General features: G+C 32.3%; 2 protein-coding genes across 2 annotated transcripts; both read right to left on the reverse strand.

Annotated features, from left to right (window-relative positions):
- Positions 1-1,002: 1,002 nt before the first annotated feature.
- LOC100799559 (protein DETOXIFICATION 35) lies at positions 1,003-6,371 on the reverse strand. Its single transcript, XM_003556071.4, has 7 exons — positions 4,694-6,371; positions 3,302-3,927; positions 2,752-2,808; positions 2,361-2,599; positions 2,145-2,263; positions 1,714-1,800; positions 1,003-1,391 (listed from the first exon to the last, which is right to left on the reverse strand). Exons 1-7 carry the CDS (start codon positions 4,970-4,972, stop codon positions 1,314-1,316), a joined length of 1,485 nt encoding a protein of 494 aa, XP_003556119.1. The 5' UTR covers positions 4,973-6,371; the 3' UTR covers positions 1,003-1,313.
- A 10,604-nt stretch (positions 6,372-16,975) lies between these two features.
- Positions 16,976-19,148, reverse strand: LOC100800097 (scarecrow-like protein 8). The gene has a single exon (XM_003556072.5). It carries the CDS (start codon positions 18,950-18,952, stop codon positions 17,168-17,170), a length of 1,785 nt encoding a protein of 594 aa, XP_003556120.1. The 5' UTR covers positions 18,953-19,148; the 3' UTR covers positions 16,976-17,167.
- Between the last annotated feature and the right edge of the window lie 2,011 nt (positions 19,149-21,159).

Here is a 21,159-nt window from a genome sequence, read left to right on the forward strand (position 1 = left end):
TTCATTTTTTTTTTCTTTTTTGGTATGTAGGAGGCATAAGGCTAAGGCAAATTGTTCTGAGGTTTGCACAGCCATTGCCTCGATCTAGGACCTTATATGTCAAGAAGGGCTATTGGCTTGCTTCAGTTGTCTTAGTCCAACAATCTTAACCAGATGATGTAACTATCATGACTGTTGCAGAATATTTGGTTATTGCAGACTTGCAGGTGCATGGGACCTTCATAGTATTTTGTTGTTGGCAATGGAACCGTGTTATAGGAACTTTTTGCTCAGAACCTGCAAAGTTTGATTGATATAATTAGTGATGCTTGCTTGATAGCCTTTGAGCAAGTTCCCTGATCCATGCCTTTGTCTTTCTGCTGTCTGCATTAGCAGCAGCAATTTTAATAAGTGATTTTTTCGAGTCTATGGACGTCTATTGGGTGGAATGTGACTCGGTAGTAGCTATCATGTGATTCGGATGTGCCTCAATGCATTCATATTGGAGCTCGATTCAGTGTATTCACAAGTGGAGGACGAGCTGCATTTCTCACATGTATCTCAAGAAGGAATTGTGTAGTATTCCTGCATCTGGTTTCTGATCCCTCCTTGGTATCCTTCAGGATGTTTTGGGAGTAGCTCTCCATTAGATCAAAGGTAGTTTTGTTCTTTAGAAGCTTATGAAAAGTGTGTTTTCTCATTAAGTCAGTATTGAAGTTCTAAACATAAGAATTTAAATTTGATGTGTATATATCGCAAGAATAAATTCTTTATTCTTAAGGTTATTGACCTGCCACCGAATGCATGGATCAACCATAGATCAACTGTGGTGTCAGTTTGAATCTTGGGATATTTGTGGTTCGTTAAAAAAATAAGTTTGTTGACCCTTTATTTTAGAAATAGATTAAACAATTTTAACTTCTCATATTTGTCAAAATTAAGCATATATAATAATAATAAGTTACACTATTTTTATCAGATTCAAAACAGTTAGCATAGCAGAATTCGTATGACACTATTATATGCTATAAATAATTTTTATTAACTAATCTAGTCCTGCATAGAGATATATCAACTCATCTCTAGGCCAAAGTAAAAGAAAAGATTGATGTTTTTCATTTTTCACTGAGATATTCAATAACTAAAAAATGAAAACTAAATTGGAAAAATAACGAAGTTTTTTTATCTTCACCATCTCATCAGACACCACAGCTAAACTATGTTCTGTACCTAATTGGAAGAGAGCAACATTACATGTAAAATGGACAGACTAGGAACACATGAAAAAAAGACTTTGAGAACTTGACTCGAGTGGAGGTGGAAGATATACAAGATTATGCAGAAGCCACTATCTTATCAACTCCAATGTCTTGTCCACTCCATATCCGCATGCGTTCAGCTGTTTGTTCCACCTACAATTGAGAAGAGTTAAATGACTAAAAGCAACAACAATATCTGAATTCATTCAAGCAAATTATAAAACAGGGGAAAGAAGATAAGAAAGAATAGGTAACTATGGAGCTTTGTATTTCTAAACTTATCAATAGAAAATGTAAAGCATTGGCAATTAGCTTTTGGTTTTCTTGCTTGCAATAAAATTAGTATCAGCTGTACTAAAAATTTAAATAGTCCCCTCTAATATTGCGAAAAGTTATTGTGAATGCAAATTATCACTTTTCTGTGGTACTAGAAATAAAATGCCTAAAAAAAGTTTCAGAGAGAATGAGAACCTACCTCTTTCTTCCAATTGGTTTTGTAAAGTATCAACAAGAGCAGCAAGGTCTGGAGAACAATTCCACATATCATACCACCCCAAAGTCCCTAAATGGGGAAAAAATTCAGAATCATTAGGGAGAGTTATGTTTCTCTCTCTCTCTCTCTCCCTCCTTTCTTTTAGCAATTCCATTTATTATCTATGAAACAGTTAATGAGACTTGGATAAAGGGATAAAGTCAATTATCAAAAACAGAAATTTAAGCAGGTATCATCAGCATAGACATATACATTTTTCAATCAACAGCAAACAATAGTACTGCAACAAGCAATTTTGTTATTTTCCTTCTCTAATTTTTGCAGATCTAAATAGAGAAAGCTCAACAGATTTCACTAAATAAATTTTATCAAAGGAGACTTTAAAGAAAATACAAATAGTAGTGGTATATTACCTCAACCCCCAAATTTGCTGTATAACCAAGAACGAACCCCAGTGGAAGCCCAAATAAGTAATAACAACCTATGTTGATGTAGGCCACCAGGGCTTGCCACCCACCTCCAATAGCAACACCTGTAAGAATGATTTCAAAATTGTCAATAGGATGAATAAAAGGGATGATCTGTTATCCTTCATAAAGTAGACAAGGGAAAGGGTAATAAATTCATACCTGAAACCACTGGTTGAACACTGTTTAGAACCATTGTCACAGAAAGGAGGTATCCTAGTTTCGCAACGGCCTTATGCAAAACCTCACTGTTTGTAAAAATAATGGCATAATAATCTCTAGTCGCCAAAATAATAGCCATGAAAAAGATTCCCAAGAAAAGTGACTGAAAGACTATCACATAGACAGAGTACTTGGCAGCTCTTGGATGTCCAAGCCCAAGTTCATTGGAAACTCTGACACTGAAAATAAGAAAAATGCAAACATTACGTGGCTAAGAGAAAAAACTGCATTGCAAGCAACCAATACCAACAATGTGAAATTGTCAACATATTTACCAGAGTAGACAGACAATGGGATAAACAACAGCAAGACAGTAATTTCGGTAGCATACCTGACAGCTGCATTTACTCCAATGAAGAGCATGGCTTCCCACCCATTGATATTCATGCTATAAAACATCATTGAATGTATTAGCAAAAAGGTTACCATACATCCCTTATTTGAATAATTAAATACAAATGTAAAACTACGGACTGCTGATCAGATGGAGCCATGGAGGAATGAGTTCAAGGTTAAATGAACAAAGTATATGCAATGCATCCAACAAAATCACTAAAGAGATATTGTAACTGAGTCTATTCCCTCTATCACAAAATAGTTTTAGGAAAATGACAGTGGCAAATCTGTGACATCTGGAAGTAAATTAACTCACTAGTTATTTAACTTGATATTGATTGCATGATAGTTTTTTTTTCTTGATTACATACTTGACATGTTCCCTTGATAATCTCAAACTTAGTTACAAAGAATAACCGAAGAGAATTTATTTAAGATTTCATATTTCATTTAAACCATATCCTTCCATGTATATCTACAGAAATCCGATTGGCTGGGACTGCGTGGCTTTTTTTGCTAGTGTGTGGGATGAAAGATGATCTTACCATATAGAGAGGGAATCAACAGCAATCACTGCATTATCAAGGTGGCCAGCAAGAACTATAACGCTCATCATATACCAAACTTCAAGGCAAAGCATTACAGCTGATGCAAGAGAGAGCCTAACAAAGGCCCAAATATCCTTAAAAGCCAGCCATGACAATCCATTCCATCCATCCTTACACCAGATCACAACATAAACAAGTTGAGCCACTGTGATCCCCCAACTCGTGATATCAAATGCCAAAGCTGCACCAGCTAAGCCAAAATCTAACACATAAATTAAGAACCAGAGCATTCCAATGTGCAGAATTAAAGCCACCAACCCAATCCATGCAATAACCTTAACCTTGCTCTGAGCTTGAAGGAACTTTTGCGTTGGAAAATTGAAGGGAAGTGAAAGAAATTGTGGAATTACTAAAATGGAGAAACTCCCTGCAAGATCAGCTATATCTTCCTGTTGACCAAGAAGCTTCAAAATTGGAGCGGCAAAAATGTATATAGGCAAGAGCAAGATACTGGTCACCGATAATATCACCCATGAGCGTTGCATATAAACACCAAGCATATTAACCTGCCCAGCTCCGAAAGCTTGTCCACAGAGTGTCTCAGTTGCACTCCCCATCCCAAGCTACAGGTTTTATAGAGTATCATTAGATTTTGTGTTTCTTTAAAAAAAAAAACAGACAACTAACAATTACAATTTCTACAGCTTCCCTTTTGAATTTGTCTTCTTTAAGATGAAGACATGTAAATACACTCACAAACTACATACGTATATAACATTTTAAAATGGTAATGAAATCAAATACATTAATTGGGCATTTTTTAATTAGTAGTTATATATCATATATAATTAAAGTGTACTCCCTTCACTTTATACTAGTGAAACCAGTTGGTTTCTATTCTCTAAGCAAGCTTTCCTGCAATATCCTCTGAGAAATACACAGCACAAGGCTTTGTTCTTGCTTATGATTTTTTTTCTTTTTATCCGTAGAAATTGAACTCAGTTAGGTACTAGGGAGTTCACAACAACTCAAGTACATTATTCAATCAACCGAGCTAGATCCTCTTGATCTTGCTTATGAATTATGATTTTAAGAAAATTAAAATCATTAAAATTCTAAAAACCAAGTAAGATGAAGGAAAATTCAATTAGGGACGGTGAGAACAAAGGAACCCCCTTCAGTATTTAGCTAGAACCAAGTAAAGTCCATAAGATTAAAATAAGGAAGAAACTTATATGGAAATTTTTCAAGCTGTTCTCAGAACAGAATTGAATTTTCATCTTGAGATCCTAAGCTGGCCTTTAATGTAAACACTTATTATGTAATTATCAAAATAAAACTTAAATTCTAATCAGAACAACATCTAAAAAACAATACAAAGGCACTAACCATGAAACCAAAGGCAAAAGTGCCAATGACGGAGTTAATGAGAGAGATAGCAGAGAGCTGAATGTCGCCGAGGTGTCCAACGAACATGCTGGTGACGGAGTTGACACCGAACTGACACCATATGTTGAAAACGATGGGCATCGCAATCTCCCACACTCTCTTGGTCTCAATCCAAAACACCTTCTTCACCTCCTTCAGCTCCCTCACCGCCACGTAGTCACCATTCTCCGCCACCAGCGCCGCCCCCTCGCCGTTCACCAGCAGCAGGGGAGCGTCCATCTCTCAATCACCCTACTACACGTATACGTACGCCTGCCTCTGATTCACCGTCAAACTCAGCACAAAAGAAATCGTTAGTTGCATACACAAAACAGTGAATCACTCTCACTCTCACAGACTCATTTATATCGTGTAACAGCATGCACAAATTAGGTAAGCATGCATCCACCACCACCACCAGTGCAATTTTTCTTTTTTCTTTTTTTTCACAATACAACGTACGAAAAATGTACACGTATTTTAATATGATACTCTAACCATCATGAGAATGGCTAAGACTAGGGTGCGTACGTAAACTTTTTACGCACCGTGTGAAAGGATCAATATATACGTTAGATTAAATGGACAGCTTAGATTTTTTTTCCTTTTTATATTTTTTCTTTTCTTCTTTTCTGTCTTTCCAGATTTGTCCCTAATCTTTCTCTCACATTCCAATTCAAACAACTTCCCTCAATACAGCGGAGACGGCGAGGAAGCCGCCGCCGTAGGTCCGGTGGTTTCCGCCAGCGAGGCGGCGAATCACTCTCGGCCTCTCGGAAGCCCAGCGGCGGGGGCGGCACCTCCATCGTCGCAGCAGCAGGGACTCTGGTTCTTCCTCCGCTTCCACAATGCGCCACGTGTTCACACCCTCGCGCATCTCCTCCAGACTTGTCCCTCGTTTATTTTCTCTCTCATCTCTTCTTCTTCCACTCAGATCTGAGTTGCCTTCCTCGTCATGGACTCTTCCTCTACGAAACCCACCACCGTGAGGCCTTGAGAACGATTTCAGGAGTGACGCAGGGGCAATCGACTTCGAGCATGTTCTCTTCCAGGACGAAGTGTTGGCGCCAGAACGAGAGCACGTTGGACTTGACGGAGCAGCCGGGAGGGCCGTAGTCGAAGAGGCCGACGACGCCGCGGTAGATCTTGAAGGAGGGGATGTAGAAGAGGCGCCGTTCAAGGGTATTCACCACGGACTGACGGAAGGCCTTGCGGCGGTCGGAGCCGCCGAGGAGGGAGCGCTCGATGGAGCTTTTTTCGAGCTTCAGCGCGTTTAGGGCTTCGATTGCGGCGTCGATTTCGGGTTGGGCGGCTTTGGCGGCCTTGAGGGCGCGGACGGTGTTGCCTTGGGCTTCCACCGCGGGGGAGGGTAGATGGTGGGGGTAAATTAGGAAAAGTAAGAAAAAAATAAAAAAATAAAAAAAAAAGAAAGAAAAATTTGAACCATTGATTTAAAATCAACAAAATCCAACGGTTGTGATCGCATTGTAATAACTTTCGCACGGTGCCTAATTACGCACCCTAATATTTGCCTTGTTTTTAATTTAACTAGGCATTGTTTGAGTTTTGGAAATGAAAATATGAGAGATTGTGATGGGAATGAGAAAATTAATGTCCTACGGCATTTAAATGTACTAAATTTAAGCAAGTTCTAGTAGTTGATTTTTCCGTCTTTCAGCAAAATATCGCATTGTCCTAGGAGTAACTTTCGGTGAAAGTTGAGATTATCAAGTTTTTTTTTTTTTTTCAGAATTTCCTACTAGTAGTTGGTTAAATTCTTGTAAAGTCATTAGTAATTTTTTTATCTGAAAAAATTACTTTATTCCAAGAGTCTATCTTTATTTATTTTTTAATGATAAATTAAAAATTCTAAGGGGAAGGAATGATATTTCTGTTTCCAAATCCACCTCAATGTCTAGACCTACCCCGGGATCGGATTATTTAATTAATGTATGTTCAACACCAAATTCTTTAATGAGCAATCACGATCATTCTGCTGTCTATTTAATTTAATTCATCTTTTTCATTTTCAATACGGGAGCATTATTGCCATTTTCTCTAATTAAAATTTATAAAAAAAATTATAAACTAATAATTCCATTAACAAAGAAAATTAATTAATAACAATATTTTAAATTAAAATTATTTAAACTGACACTCACGCACACGAGTCTTTCTTTCTTTATATAATCACTAAAGGTTTTACTTTTTATTATATTGAATACTACTACCAGTATAATTTTTATTTAATTTTATTATAAATACTTATCAATCAGTTGTTTTTAAGTGTATATTCGGTTTAGCATCTCCTAATGTAAAATCCTTTGTCGTGAAACTGTTAACTGATTTTATTTTTTTTAATTTTTAACCAATTGACGTGGTATTTTATGTTCTTTAACGTTTTTTTTTTCTAAACACTTTATTTGAATATGTGAGGAAAGTACGAAGGAAAGAAGAAAACAAACAAAATTATAAATTCTAATAAAAATGACACCTTACATGTCAGCCAAAACTCATAGTAATTTAAATATTACGTTCTATAACTATCAACATAAATTCTTAATACATTTTTTCATATCATCTTATATAAAATGAACATAATAATATATTGATTATAAATATTTAAAATGACAAATTTTTATATTAAAAAATGCAGTATTTAATTTTTTGTTAAAGTTTAGTTAACTACTTTTTACATAAATAAAGTTGTATACTCTAAAAATAATATGTCAGTTTGTTTAAGTTTATTTTTAAAGAAATATTTTTTAAGATAAAATAAATATTTTTTTGGTTTTCTAATTTATTTGTTTAAAATATAAATCATTTTTATTTAAAATAATAAATTTTATCTATTTTAAAAAAAATTATATATATACATATATTTTATTTTTTTTGGTTTAAACAAATTGGTCCAATGATGAAGCATATTAGAATGGAAGTGATATGCGTGACGAATTGGTATGCTGGGAAGAAAAAAAGGGTATAGTTTGGTAAGATGAACGGTGCGAGAAAAAGGGTATAGTTTGGTAAGATGAACGGTGCGAGATCGCCCACGTCACTTGTTTACCAATAATGGAATGGAAAGTGGTGGGGTTTGTAAAGCGGATTTTATTTTTATCCAAGGGTTGTAAAGTGAGCTTGTGTACTGTCCTCCATCACAAAGTGTGTTTTCAGCTGGAGTAAATAGTAAAATTCGTTTTTGGTAGAGTGATATAGTAATAAATTGATATTTAAAAAATAAAAAATATAAATTTAATTTTTAAATGCATAAAATGTGTGATAAATTAAATTAGTTGTTAAATTTATAAAATTATTTTGTTATTAAGATTAATATTTGAGAATTAATTTAACATTAAGTTACAATTAATTTGTTGTTAAATTATCTATAAGATTAATTTATCATTATTTTTTAACATTTAGAAATTAAATTCAAAATTTTCATCACGACTAATTTTATTAGCGTCTCACATTTTTAATAACGAAATTGATTATTTATCCTTTTAGTTATGGGAAAAGAAATAAAGGAGATGCCTAAATGAAATAAAAAAATATTTAAATTAAAATTATTTAGTACAAAAGAAATAAAGGTGTGAGACTTGTATTGATTAAAAAAAATTACACAATTTAATACAGCTAAACATATATACATAGTCCATGTTGTTAAGGGAATATATTTTAATTGATGGAACAAAATGAGTAAATTATTATAAATCATTTGATATTATCTTTGATTTAGATTAAGTTGTCTCGGAGGAATGACTGAATTAAAAAAGAAACAACAACACTGTACTTGTAGGGCCTGAAATAGAGAAATAGTAATTCCATTGCTCCAATGACAAAACAAAGTCTAAAAAATGTAGGAATTGAAAATTGATCGTTTTAATAAAAATACATCAAATTGATTAATGCGAGGGAGAGAAAAATCTTGGGTTGATATGGAGACTTTAGCAGAAATTCAACTTCAATAAGTTGAAAGATTTAGAGCTTTACTAAAAAAAAATAGACCATAACAAATAAGACAATATCCTCAAAAACATGTAAAGTGGCTTCGGGCTCCACCAGATGTTGGGCTCATTGGGCCCAATTTCAGGAAGAAAGGGAGAAATAAAATGAGTAGTGGTTAGAGCATACTAATAATGCAAATAGAGGCCGAATAGATGGGTATAGAATGGGTTAAGGAGCTACATGTTCAAAAAATAATTAAGAATGTAAATACTCAAATTCCACTTTTCCATACTGAAGCACGAATAAGGAAAAATAAATAAATGATGTCCACTTCCTCTCTCACGGCCCAGCAATGGATAACATAGAAGAGCATAATTCTCATTAATTGCTCAATTGCATTCGTGGTCACTCCCTAATGTTTCCAGCAGCAAAAGTACATTCATTAACATATAAATTGGTGAGTCCATACAGAAAAAAAAATATATATATATGGAGTGTGGCAATAAAATAAGCTTTGGTTTTCATAGATCCCAACTTGGAATTGGTCCAAAGTCCAAACATCAATTAAGTGGGCTTCCTTTGATTTAATTACATATGGCAAATTATAACAAAATTGTGTGGCAATCTAGGAATTTTTGGGTGAGTCATTGGAAAGAGATTATTAACACTACTAAAAGCTTAGGTCTAAATTAAGTAAAAGCTTAGGTCTAAATTAAGTAAAACTTTTCTAAATATGAGGGATGGATAAGGGAGATGCGCACTAAGTAAAAGCTTAGGTCTAAATTAAGTAAAACTTTTCAAATATAGTTCTCGCCGTTCTAAATTAACATTTACATTTTTATATTTTTCATAAGATGTGGATATTACAGATATATAAAAGACATTTTGATTAAAAAAAATATAAAATACATTATTAAATAAAAGTAAAAAGGATTCAGTAACCAAGATTTACATATGAAAAGAAAAGAAATAATAACAACACAGCTAGTAGCAATTTAATTAAATATTATCAATTTAATTGTTTTTGGATTGAAGGTTTTTATTAAATATGTAAGTCTATAAATGAATATTGAATTAAATCTTATAGAAATTGAGCCAATCTCCATCTTTTTCAAACAAGTAATCCCTTTCTTACATGTGCATTAAAAAGACTAGTTAAATAATTAATAAATATATTTATACGAAAACTGTTTACATTTTATTTTTAACATATTATTTTCAATGCATTCATTATGACTAATAAGTGAAATTCTTATAAACTTTGTCAATTAATTAATAAGAATAGTTAAATAGGAATTAATATTAACATCTTTTAATAACTTTATATTTTATTTTTTTTAAAGCAAAAGATCTTCATAATAAAACTATGAGACTGATCTCCCAAAACATAAAAATTAGCAAAATAGATTTTATTTCTCCTAACACAATCTTCTCCCTGTTACTAATACTAAAATGTCTATTAAAAAGAGTTTGTGTTTGTCCCTCAATATTTATAGTCCTGGCCTCCTGGGGTTTTATATTTGGGCTGACCATACATGTGATGGAACCTGGCATCAAGCCTGAGTTGAAATTAATTGTTTGAGAGACGAATCGATTATGGCCCTGTGGGGTCGCACTTTACCTTTATTGACCATCAAAACCCTTTTTTGTTTGGCAAAACAACATCCTTGAAACGTGGCTTAGGATAATGGATATAGCAATGGATATTTAGCATTTTCTGATTACAACCATAAGTTTAATCAATTGTATAATTGCCAAGATGGTTGATTGTGAAATGAGACCATATGAAGAGTGTGGCTCTTAATCGGTGTAGAGGGCCAACCAAAGGATATGCAAAAATCTTCTTAAATCCCACTAACTTTTTCTTGGAATTTAAAACGATATCAACAAAGCAAGCATCTTTAATATGATGTGGTAATAAGATACATATATTCCTATGGAATATTTAAATAAAAATATTTTATATTCACAATATACATATAAGTTAATTTTCTATTATAAATCGAGGCGGGAAAGCTGCTATAATTAAATATAAAATAAGACTTGTAAATTATTTATTGAAAAATTAATAAGAAATTATTGAATTACACTCAGGTATCAGGACAATACACCAAAAGATATCTCCCTAAGAATTCTTTATATTTAATTACATATTATAGCTTTTAATTTGAATTATGTGGAACTTTTGCCCTTTAAATTTTTTTAATCAATGAATTACATCCTTCTGTGTTTAAAAACCAAGTATATATATGTAATATCCATGAATTTTGCTACCATCTAAATCTATCGGTTTCTTTTTATTATAGTTATAAATTTCAATTTTTATATTCTTATAGATACAACAACTTGACCGTCTTGTGTATGTATTCAACTAGTCAATTTAATTAATCAAACTTATACAATTATGAATTTGCTATCTAGGTTATTTGCTTTAATTTATTAATAATAAATTTTTTATGTGTACATGAATTGTCCTGGCATTCCAAATAGGTTGGGACCATTTGTAGTTATAATTTCAATTGCAAATAGTAGTCAAATTTGCAGATATTCTGCTCAGCTAGTGAACAAAGCCTCCTGTGGGGAGTTTATGAGAGGAAATTAACTCAATTAAAATTTTGATAATTATATAGAATGGAACTCCCAAATTAAAGCCGCAACCAAAAGATCGAATGCCAGGGAAGAAGATGCTGCATACGTACATTTAGGGCAATGGCTTGGACGTGAAGCTAGATGATGCATGTATGGACAAAAAATTGCGGATTTTCCCCATACCACCTATATATATTGCTTACATTGTAAATTTGGAGAGAGAGAGAGAGAAATGATTTCATTCTCTAAATCAATATACAATAGAGGAGAAGTTATTCTCAAGAAACAAACTACCAATCATATGCAAAAAGAGTCATGGTCCAAAGTAAAGAAATTGACATATTCTATATAAAAAAAAATGAACAAATATATATACTAAGTTTTCTTGTACTATGTTTTTCATTTTATATTCCTTTTTTTCTTTTTCTCAATCAGAAATTATTCTCTTCAACTTGATTAAATGACAATAGTAAATTAAAGTGATCAATTTCTCCCCCACACAATGACTTAATATTAAGATCTAATGTGTCTAATTTATATCTAAACACAATTATTGCAAATTTTTCTAAATGAAATCATTGGAGAATTTTGTTTCACCCTTGCAACTTCTTTTAATGTTGAAAGAAGATTATCATGGCATATATTTCTCAAATGGGTTATGAAATTTCGACACATCAATATTTTAAACATTTAATTAAAATTTCCTATTTTTTTTCTTATCAGGTCATATCACCTATTATACCTCTATTTTTATCTGTCACTAGATGTAAAATAGAATTTAGGTGTCTAACTATATTTATCCATTAAAAATACATTTGTGAATTCATACAAATGTCCCACTATCGGGGAATTGTAGTATTACTAAAGCTTTGATATGGTTTTTGTTCTTAATTTTGAATCACTTTTTTAAAAATTTATTTTTTTAGTCTATCAACAAAAAAAGACTTTTTTTAAGGTCCTTTCCATAATATATATATATATATATTAGTCACTCCAAAATTAATCTACGAATTTTTTTCATGGAGTAAGACAATTTGTTTTAAATTGAGAAATTAAAAAAAAAATAGGGACAAAAACCAAAAGACACCCAACTTTAAGGGACAAAATAAACATTCAAGCCTATTATTAATAGGAGATAGATGAAATTATATCAGTGTGATTTGTATTTTTTTATTATTAATAATTATTTATAACATATTTTTTTATCGATTTAATCATTAAATTATAACTATATATTAATTTAATTATTTGTGTAAAATTTTATAAAAATAAATAAACAATAACATGATAATCTATATATATATATATATATATGAATGAAATATCAAATAATCTGAATTACTATAATTTTTTGTCTATATTATGTGTAAAATGAATTTTCAATCAAAGGATGAATTTTAGGATGAAATTATTAATTAAAAGTTATTGGATAATTTAATAATCGACGAAAATTAAACAAAATCATACAAACTTTATCTACTTTATAAGAACTTTAAATTCAATGATTGAATTGATTGATTTTGTGTTCTACCAAAAAATAAAGTTAGCATACAAGTTTGACATCAATAAAATTGTAAAAAAATATCCATATTAAATTAAAGCATTTTTAGATTGATTTAATCATGTCTTATCCCATAAAAACTAAAATAAAGTTGAGTTTTCACTAACTTGAGTTTCATTTTAGAAACTTAGATGGAATCGTAACTTTTTAGCCCAGCCATTTATAGCATGGGTTGAGTGTGTGATCGACATAACTTGAACCTAGTTGTTAAATTTTATTGCACAAATATTTAATAATAATTTATCCTATCATCACATCATCTATTATTTAATATAGCATGACAATAGGACGAATTTTTATTAGATAATTATATATAGACCAAGAGTGTATGTAAATTACTTAAATATATACGTATATATAAATTAAATTAAAAAAATTGTAGTTGATTGTCTTTTTTTTTTGCAATTAGAAGATTATCAAAACTTTTATTTAACACTTAATTATTTTTTCTCTTTCCATACATGAAATTCACCCATTTTAGAATAAAGTGACACAGTCACGATTACATGTTACAATTAGGAATTAAATCCCAACTTTTGAGTTTAGGTGTTGAATGGCTTGTATTAATAACTTCTGAGTTTTTTTAGGACTTTTTCGTTGGGAATTTAGAATTGTGTTAGAGTCCAAAATTTTCTTTCACTTACAAATTGTAACATAATTGTGAGGCTCTCCTTTTCTTCCAAGCAAATCTCCTTTCTTTCTTTGTTAATTTAGTGTTTTTAACTATATAACTCTACAAATAACGATTTTTCGTGTGTTTGGTTTGTATTTTCATTTTCTGATTTTATTTTCTAAAAACTGTTTTTATTTTCAAAAGATTAGAATTATAAAAATATGTTTGGTTTGACTTTTTGTTTTCTGTATTTAGAAAATAAAAACACTGAAAATTTATGATATATTGACTTCTTATCTTTTTTGTATTTTTAAATTTACTTAAAATTATATTTATTGTTATCTCATTTTCATTTTACCCAATGTGATTTCTGTTTTCAACTGAAAACACTAAAAATGAAATTTTTATTATTTTCATTTTCTGATTGTTTTCTATTTTCATTTTCACTGAAAATGTTTTCAAAAATTTAACTAAACGCATTTTTATCATCATTTTCTGTTTTTAGTGAAAATGAAAAAAAAAACAGACAAATCAAACACCCATGTAGATTTCCTAAATACAAAATCCAACTGATATACAGAGTTGTTGTCTTATACGTAATAAAATTATGTTTTGACTTTTAATGCTACAAGTAGTTTACATGATCAATACAGTGTTAGTAAGTAGTACTAGTAGCTATAACTGCAGGGTATCACATATTCTTCCTTTGTCATCATCATAATTCTACAAGTACAATTTTCCAAGATTTTTTTTTCTTTTAAAAGTCCCAGTGAACGATGTTTCAACTTTAAAAGGTTGTGACTTTATTGCACTATTCATTGTTCCTACTTTTGCGTTGAAAAACATGGACTTCTTCTCTTGCTTTTGGGCAACATGTTGGTGATTATCAATTCAAACATCCAATCCAACATATTCGGGATTGCAGGTTTTTTCTCCTGTCATATAGTTCTATATTTCATTGTTATTAGAGATATTTTTTATCCGTGAATGTTACCGGGGATTAAACCCACCACTTTTTTCATTTTTTTTTTTCTTTAACTCAAACTCTCGTTCTCGACTACCAAATTTATTAAATATTCGTTGATGATTTTCATTACATACTAATTTATTAATTGCATATAGTCAACAACAAATGAAAATTCAATAATTTATCAGAGTAACAACCCTGCATTCAGAGAATAAGATAAATAATGTAGTAATAAATCCTCAAAACTAAATTGGATCATGTTTACCACCCCACAAAATCCGACAATTTTGTCTTTATGACTATAGTAATGCATTTAAGTTTTGTTAATAATATATCGTATATATTTGAATTCCGTGTGGCCACAGTTTTGTTAGCTTTTTTTGTCAGTATTTGTTTCCCTTCTCATTTCTAGTTTAATTTTTGCTACTTTTCTCTTAATAAGTACGACTTACCAATGTCCATGTTCTAATGAAACCATTTTTTTTCTGTATACTCCAATGATACCATTGTACATTTACGACCAAATGTCACTATTCTGGCCACATGTTTTATATAGGCTAACATGGTGGACGCTTCAGGAGGCAAACTGACACAATTCAAAGATAACTCTAACGAGTGACTGAGGAGCTTTGACGGTGGTAGAACCTGCAAAATACTTGCACGGACACTTCAAGGTTCAAGCTAATAAAAAGTGTAGGAATGTGTAAGTGTAAATGAGGCATAAATCATGTTAACGTTCCTAAAATATGGAAAACATATATTAAGGCTAAGTTTGGGTTAAACTTAAATTTATTAACTGAATTTTCAAAAATATATCAACTCCTATTTTTTCAAGATTGAATTTTCAATAAATAAAAAAATTACTCTCAAATATATTTTGGAGGCAATCAAACATGACACAAGTAATTTTATTCTCAATTATACTTTTGGAACGCTTCTAGTAGAAATCCAAAATACCCCAATTCATGTAAGAACTCAAACTGAATTAATTCGACTATGTTCTAAATAATTTGTCTCAGGTTGATTACTAAACTTTAATAATCTAATTATTTTAATTGAATTGAATTTTTTCAGTGTATTTTTTTAATAATGCATTAATCCTTGAGCATTATTATTTATAACTATAAGTACATTATTTGTATTAAAAGTTGCAAAATTTAAGTTTGTTAATTGAATTTGCAAAGAATCTAAGGTCTTTTTTTTTCCTTCTAAAATTATTTTTTCAGCCAAAATTTTTACTCTCAACATATTTTTGGATAATCAAACATGATCTGCAAACTGATTTTATTTTTCAAAAATATGTTTGAGATACTTCTAGTAGAAATTCAAACATAACCTAATTCATGTAAAAATCCAAACTAAATTAGTTCGATTTTGTTTAAAATAAATTGCCTCGGGTTGATTAATAAACTTTAACAATCTAATTGAATTAATTTAAATAAATTTCATCAGTGCATTTTTTTTTTTAATCTCAAACACAAATCAAACCAAGTAGCAAAAACACACACAAATCAAACCAAGCTCGATACGAAATATTTATCAGGATGACCACTGTATAAATAAGACCTACCACACGCTTTGACAATTTGCATGAATCTCCCCAATTTGCAAGAATCGGCAACCCTTGACGTTGTAACGACCGAAATATAAGGCAAAAAATTTTACGTTGCAACGTCTGCACGTGAACCATCCACCTATCTATAGTGTAAGCGTCTTCCTTTCTTTTGGCTCTCTTGTTATTTATTTATTTAACTTTTGGCGAAGCCACCACCATAAGAATATATACGTATCATAACAAGAGCCTACTTTAAATTAATGAAAAAATAATTTCATCACCGAATTATAGCTTTGCTAGCATCTAGATAATGCATACAAAATTAAATAGAAAAATATAAGAAGCAAATAGCACCGTTTCAAAACAAAAAAAAAAAAACAGAGCAGCAGCAAATTGCACAACTCACGACCCGAGAAAAGCGAAAAGAATTTTACCTTTTTTGCCGAAGAAAAAGAAAATAAACTAGATACATTCATTGTGTATTTTAATTTTAATTTTTTACTGAAATATTTGAATTTTTATTAAATAATTAAAATCATGTTAAAATATCAACTAGGTAATTAGATTCACAAACCCGTCGGATCAGCTCATATTGGAGGCCGGATAACTCATTTTATCACCTATGATGACAAAAAAAACTGCCATAATTGTATTTATTTAGCATAGTAATGAAAATAAATAGTAATATTATGTCATATATGTGAATATTTATCCAAAATTATACTTTTTAAAAATCATTTAAAATAAATTTTATTTACATTTACTCAAATACTCTTTTTGTGCTTTACAAATTTACCCTCCAGCATAAATGAATCAAAAAACTATAAATGTAATCTCAAAAAACAAAGACACCTTAATTAGATGACAGAAAGTATCCTACAATGCATACGAGTCACATAAATTTGGCTCTCTTTACCAAACTGCAACTAACATCTTTCACACACCCAAGTGATGGTTATAAAAGTACATAAATGAATCATTATATTCATAAATGCTGCATCAAGTCACATAAATTTTCTCGGAATCCAAACACTTTTTACTATTGCTTGGTTGGGAGAAGGAAGAGGAGTGGGGTATACTTTAACACAATTTTCCAACTCTATGGTTTTTTTAGCTTTCCATAATCTCTATGTAACATTAAAATATAATAACAATGTGTATACAATATCCATAGAAAATAAAAAGTAAAAAGTAGAGTTAACTAATTAACACCAAGCAGATGCGACGGTGAGAGTTCTTCCCATCCAGCCAAAGCAAATCCCACCGTTCTCTACTTTTACCGCGACTCGGTTCCCAGCGCCACCGAGTCGCGCTTTGATCGACTCAGCGACTCGCTGACTCAGCGGCTTCAACCTGAACCCAGCCATGCTCATACGCGCTCGCCACTTCCCAAACACCTCGCACCGTTCCACGCGGTTCCTTCCTTCGCACGCCACCGAGTTCCCCACCTTCCGACTCAGTCCCTCCTCGATCCTAACTCGCGCCGAGTTCTCTCGCGCCATCGTCGACTCGAGCGAGTCAAACAGCGCGCCGTAATAAGCGCACAACTCCGACACGCGCGCCACGAACGGCGCCGTGTTGGCGTTCGCCTCCTGCTCCACTAGCGTCACCACGCGCGGCGCGAGTGCCTTCACACGCCGCAGAAGCTCGTCGCGTGGGTTCTCCGTGGAGACGCTCTCGTCAGGCATTCTATAAAGCTTGTACGCAAAGTTCACCGCCAGCGCCTCGTCGGCGTCGCAATCCAGCGACTCGCGAGTCAACTCGGCGATTCTCCGAATCAGCACTTTGAATTCGAAACCAATCCCTAGCTTCTCCGCGTGTCTCCCCAGCAACAATCCCACGCTGTTCAGCCTCTCGTCGGCGCCGTTCTCCGCCACCGCGACGATCTTCACGGCGGATGGAGCTCCCTTCCGCCGCGCCGAAAGCTCGTGGAGAAGGCTCACGTATTGGTTCCCGTCGCCGATATCGAAATCCAGCACGCACAGCTTCCCGTTCTCGGTTAATGCGGATTCGAGGATTGCGATGTTGGCGACCATGCGCGCGACCTTGAAGAAGAGCGAGTGTTCGAATAGTAACTGAGTTGACTCGGCGTGTTCTATGCTGAACAATTCCGCTACCGGTGGTGGACACTCGACGTGATTCATCCGCGATTTGAGCGCGGAAACCATGCAATTGACGAAGCGTTGATCCGAATTCTGCAATAATCGGGTTAGGATCTCCGTCGCGGTATCGAACCTGCCTTCTGAAATTGCGATCGCGGCCTCCGTTAGGGACTGTTTGGAACTGGTGGATTCCACGGAGGAGTTGGACGACGTCGTAGAGGAAGTGGGAGACGAAGACGTGGGTTTCTGCGGAGTGATTAGGTTTTGTATTGTGTGTGACCATTCGGAAGTGGTGGTGGTGTTGGTAATGACCGAAACGGCGTCGCCTTGTTCGTCTTCATTGTCTTCTAGAAGCTGCTTTTCCAACTCCTGGAGGCGGCGGTCTATTGAGTTCTTCTCCAGTTCGTGGGGTGCGGTTAGTCTGCTGCGAACCGGAGGGAAATAATTTGTGTTGGGGAGGATCGAATTCGTAACCGGTTGTTGTTGTTGCGCGTTAACGGCGTTAGGGCGAAGGTGGTGGAGAAGGGGAAGGCCGTAACGATTTGACGGAAAGGTGGATAATTCTGTGTGTTGGAAAGTTCTGGGCTTCACAGAACGAAGTAGATAGTTTGAAAGGAGTGGGTTATTGTTGTTGTTGTTGCTGCTGTTGAGGTTGTGGGTTTGGAATTCGGCGAGGGTGCGTTTCCCGATGAGAGGGGATGGTTGGTGTTGGGCGATGTGGGACGAGGGGTTAAGCAGAATTGAAGGTTGGGATCGGTAGAGAGGGCGGGGTGTGGTGGCGGAGTGGTTGTTCATGGTGGGTTGAACCGCCGTGAACTGACTGGGAAATCCTCCTGCTCCGCCGTAGAAATCGGAGGCTCCACCACCTGGGAACCTCGGCGACGACATCCTGCGATCTCTGGCGAAGAAAATAAGGAAGCAACTAAACTAATAGCTTTGGTTTTTTGAGAAACGCATGGGAGAGAGAGAGAGAGAGGTTTCTTTCGGTTGAAATGTTGGAGTGATTCTGATGAATATAACGTTCGGTTGAAATGTTGGAGTGATTCTGATGAATATAACGGAGGGGATTTTAAATTCGATTAAGAAAGCGAGTAAAGGGGTTTTCTCTATTCCTTTTATTTTTGAACGGTTCAACTAATGTGAATGCCTCTCTTGCGTTTCAGTTTGCACACGCTTAGATCACTGCCGTTAGATTTGTTCAGATTCGAGAATTCAACTCTCCAACGGACCATGATCAAGAACACAGGAGCCGAAACGCAGTGGTTTCGTATTCAATCATATACCAGCTTCAACTCCTGATTGACAACTCTCCTCGGCTAACGCAACCCAACGCTCACGCGCGCCTTCGAATATTATGTACTTGTCAAGATTTTTTCAGTATCGATTTCATCGTGAAATTATTCTGTCTTTTTATTCACTTTTGACTCATTAATTATAAATATAAATATTAAATGTTTATTTTATATTTTAAGTTAATAAATTATTTTTATTTAATATATTTTAATATTAGTTTCATCGTGGAATTATTTTATCTTTTTATTAACTTTTGACTCATTAAATATAAATATTAAATGTTTATTTTCTTTTTTAAGGAAATAAATTTATTTTTAATATTTAATACTTTTGACTCGCTAACTATAAATATAAATATTAAAACAGTTTTATATTATTATTTGATTATAAATTGTGATTGGATAAGTGTCTAAAATATTTTATACTAGTGTCTTTTTTTTTATAATATATTAAATTTTTTGTCGGATAATAATATTGGTACGAAATAATCTTCATCTATGTTAGAAATATATATATTTTTTTCTAATATAATTTATTTCATATGTAAGGATTAATCAAAATTTAAATAATAGAGTACTCGGTTAAGAAAAATAAGTTGTTATTGGTAAATAATTTATTTCTAAAACTAATATTTTAGCCTATAGATACAATGCACAAAATAAAAAATTATAATAAATGTTTTTATCATATAAATTAATTTTTGGATTTAGATAAACAAATTATATTGCAATAATTTAATTTTTAATAATTTATAATTTTTTTTAAAGTTGAAATGTAAGTTATAAACAAAGACAAAAAGGATTGATTGAAATAGACAATAAGTTTTAAAAAAATTAAGAGTACGAATGAAAAATTTATAGCAATTTTTGAAATGGCCAATATTTTTTTGGAATAGTTGTTAGATGAAGTTAAATGTGAAATTAAAATTAAGAAATATATTTAAAAATAAAATAAAAAAAATAAATGTTCAATATGTAGGATTAGGATAAAATTGGCTTAACGAGAGTGAATAACTCCTAAATCACTTTTATTTAATAATAGTTCCTACAAATTTTCAATCAAGGACGATGATCATTCATACTATTTTTTATTATTTTTTGTAATTTACTTTTATTTATAAATTTTACTTAAATTACCCCAATTCTATACTAGTCATCCCTAATATTGGTAAATTGAAAAGCTTAATAGGAATTTTATTTATTTTCAATGAATAAAATAACATAATTACAGTGTACTGTATTACCTCAATTCTATAATAGTAATTCCTAATATTGATAAATTTAAAACTTTAATAGGAATTTAATTTACTGTCAATAAATAAAATAACATGACAAAATAATCAAAACTTATTAAATGTTTATATCAACATATTTGTTGTTGACCGCTTGTATAAATTAAACTCAATTTAAAAATGTACCTCTAATAAAGTAAAAGATAAATAAATTAATTTTTAATAACAAAGTATTTTGTGTTTTTCTCTCTAACACTCACTCTCTCTGAATTGGTTGAATGTTATTCAAAAATATCAATTTTAGTGGATAACATTTTTATTTAATGATTTAGAAGTGATATTCATCAAATTTTATATTTTTTAATATATTTTTTTCAATGGCAAAGAGAGTATTAAAAAGATAATTATCAAATAAAGTATAGTTGGTATTTCTCTTTATTTTCTAGGCAAAATTTGTTTAACCTAAAATAATTTTATACTATATATAAATCAATATTTCTCCAAAAATATCCAAATTATATTTTAATATGGGACTTAATTTAAAATCTCCCCCAAATTGTAAAATTAGTAT

This window comes from Glycine max, chromosome 20 (assembly GCF_000004515.6).
Source record: "Glycine max cultivar Williams 82 chromosome 20, Glycine_max_v4.0, whole genome shotgun sequence".
NCBI lineage: Eukaryota > Viridiplantae > Streptophyta > Magnoliopsida > Fabales > Fabaceae > Glycine > Glycine max.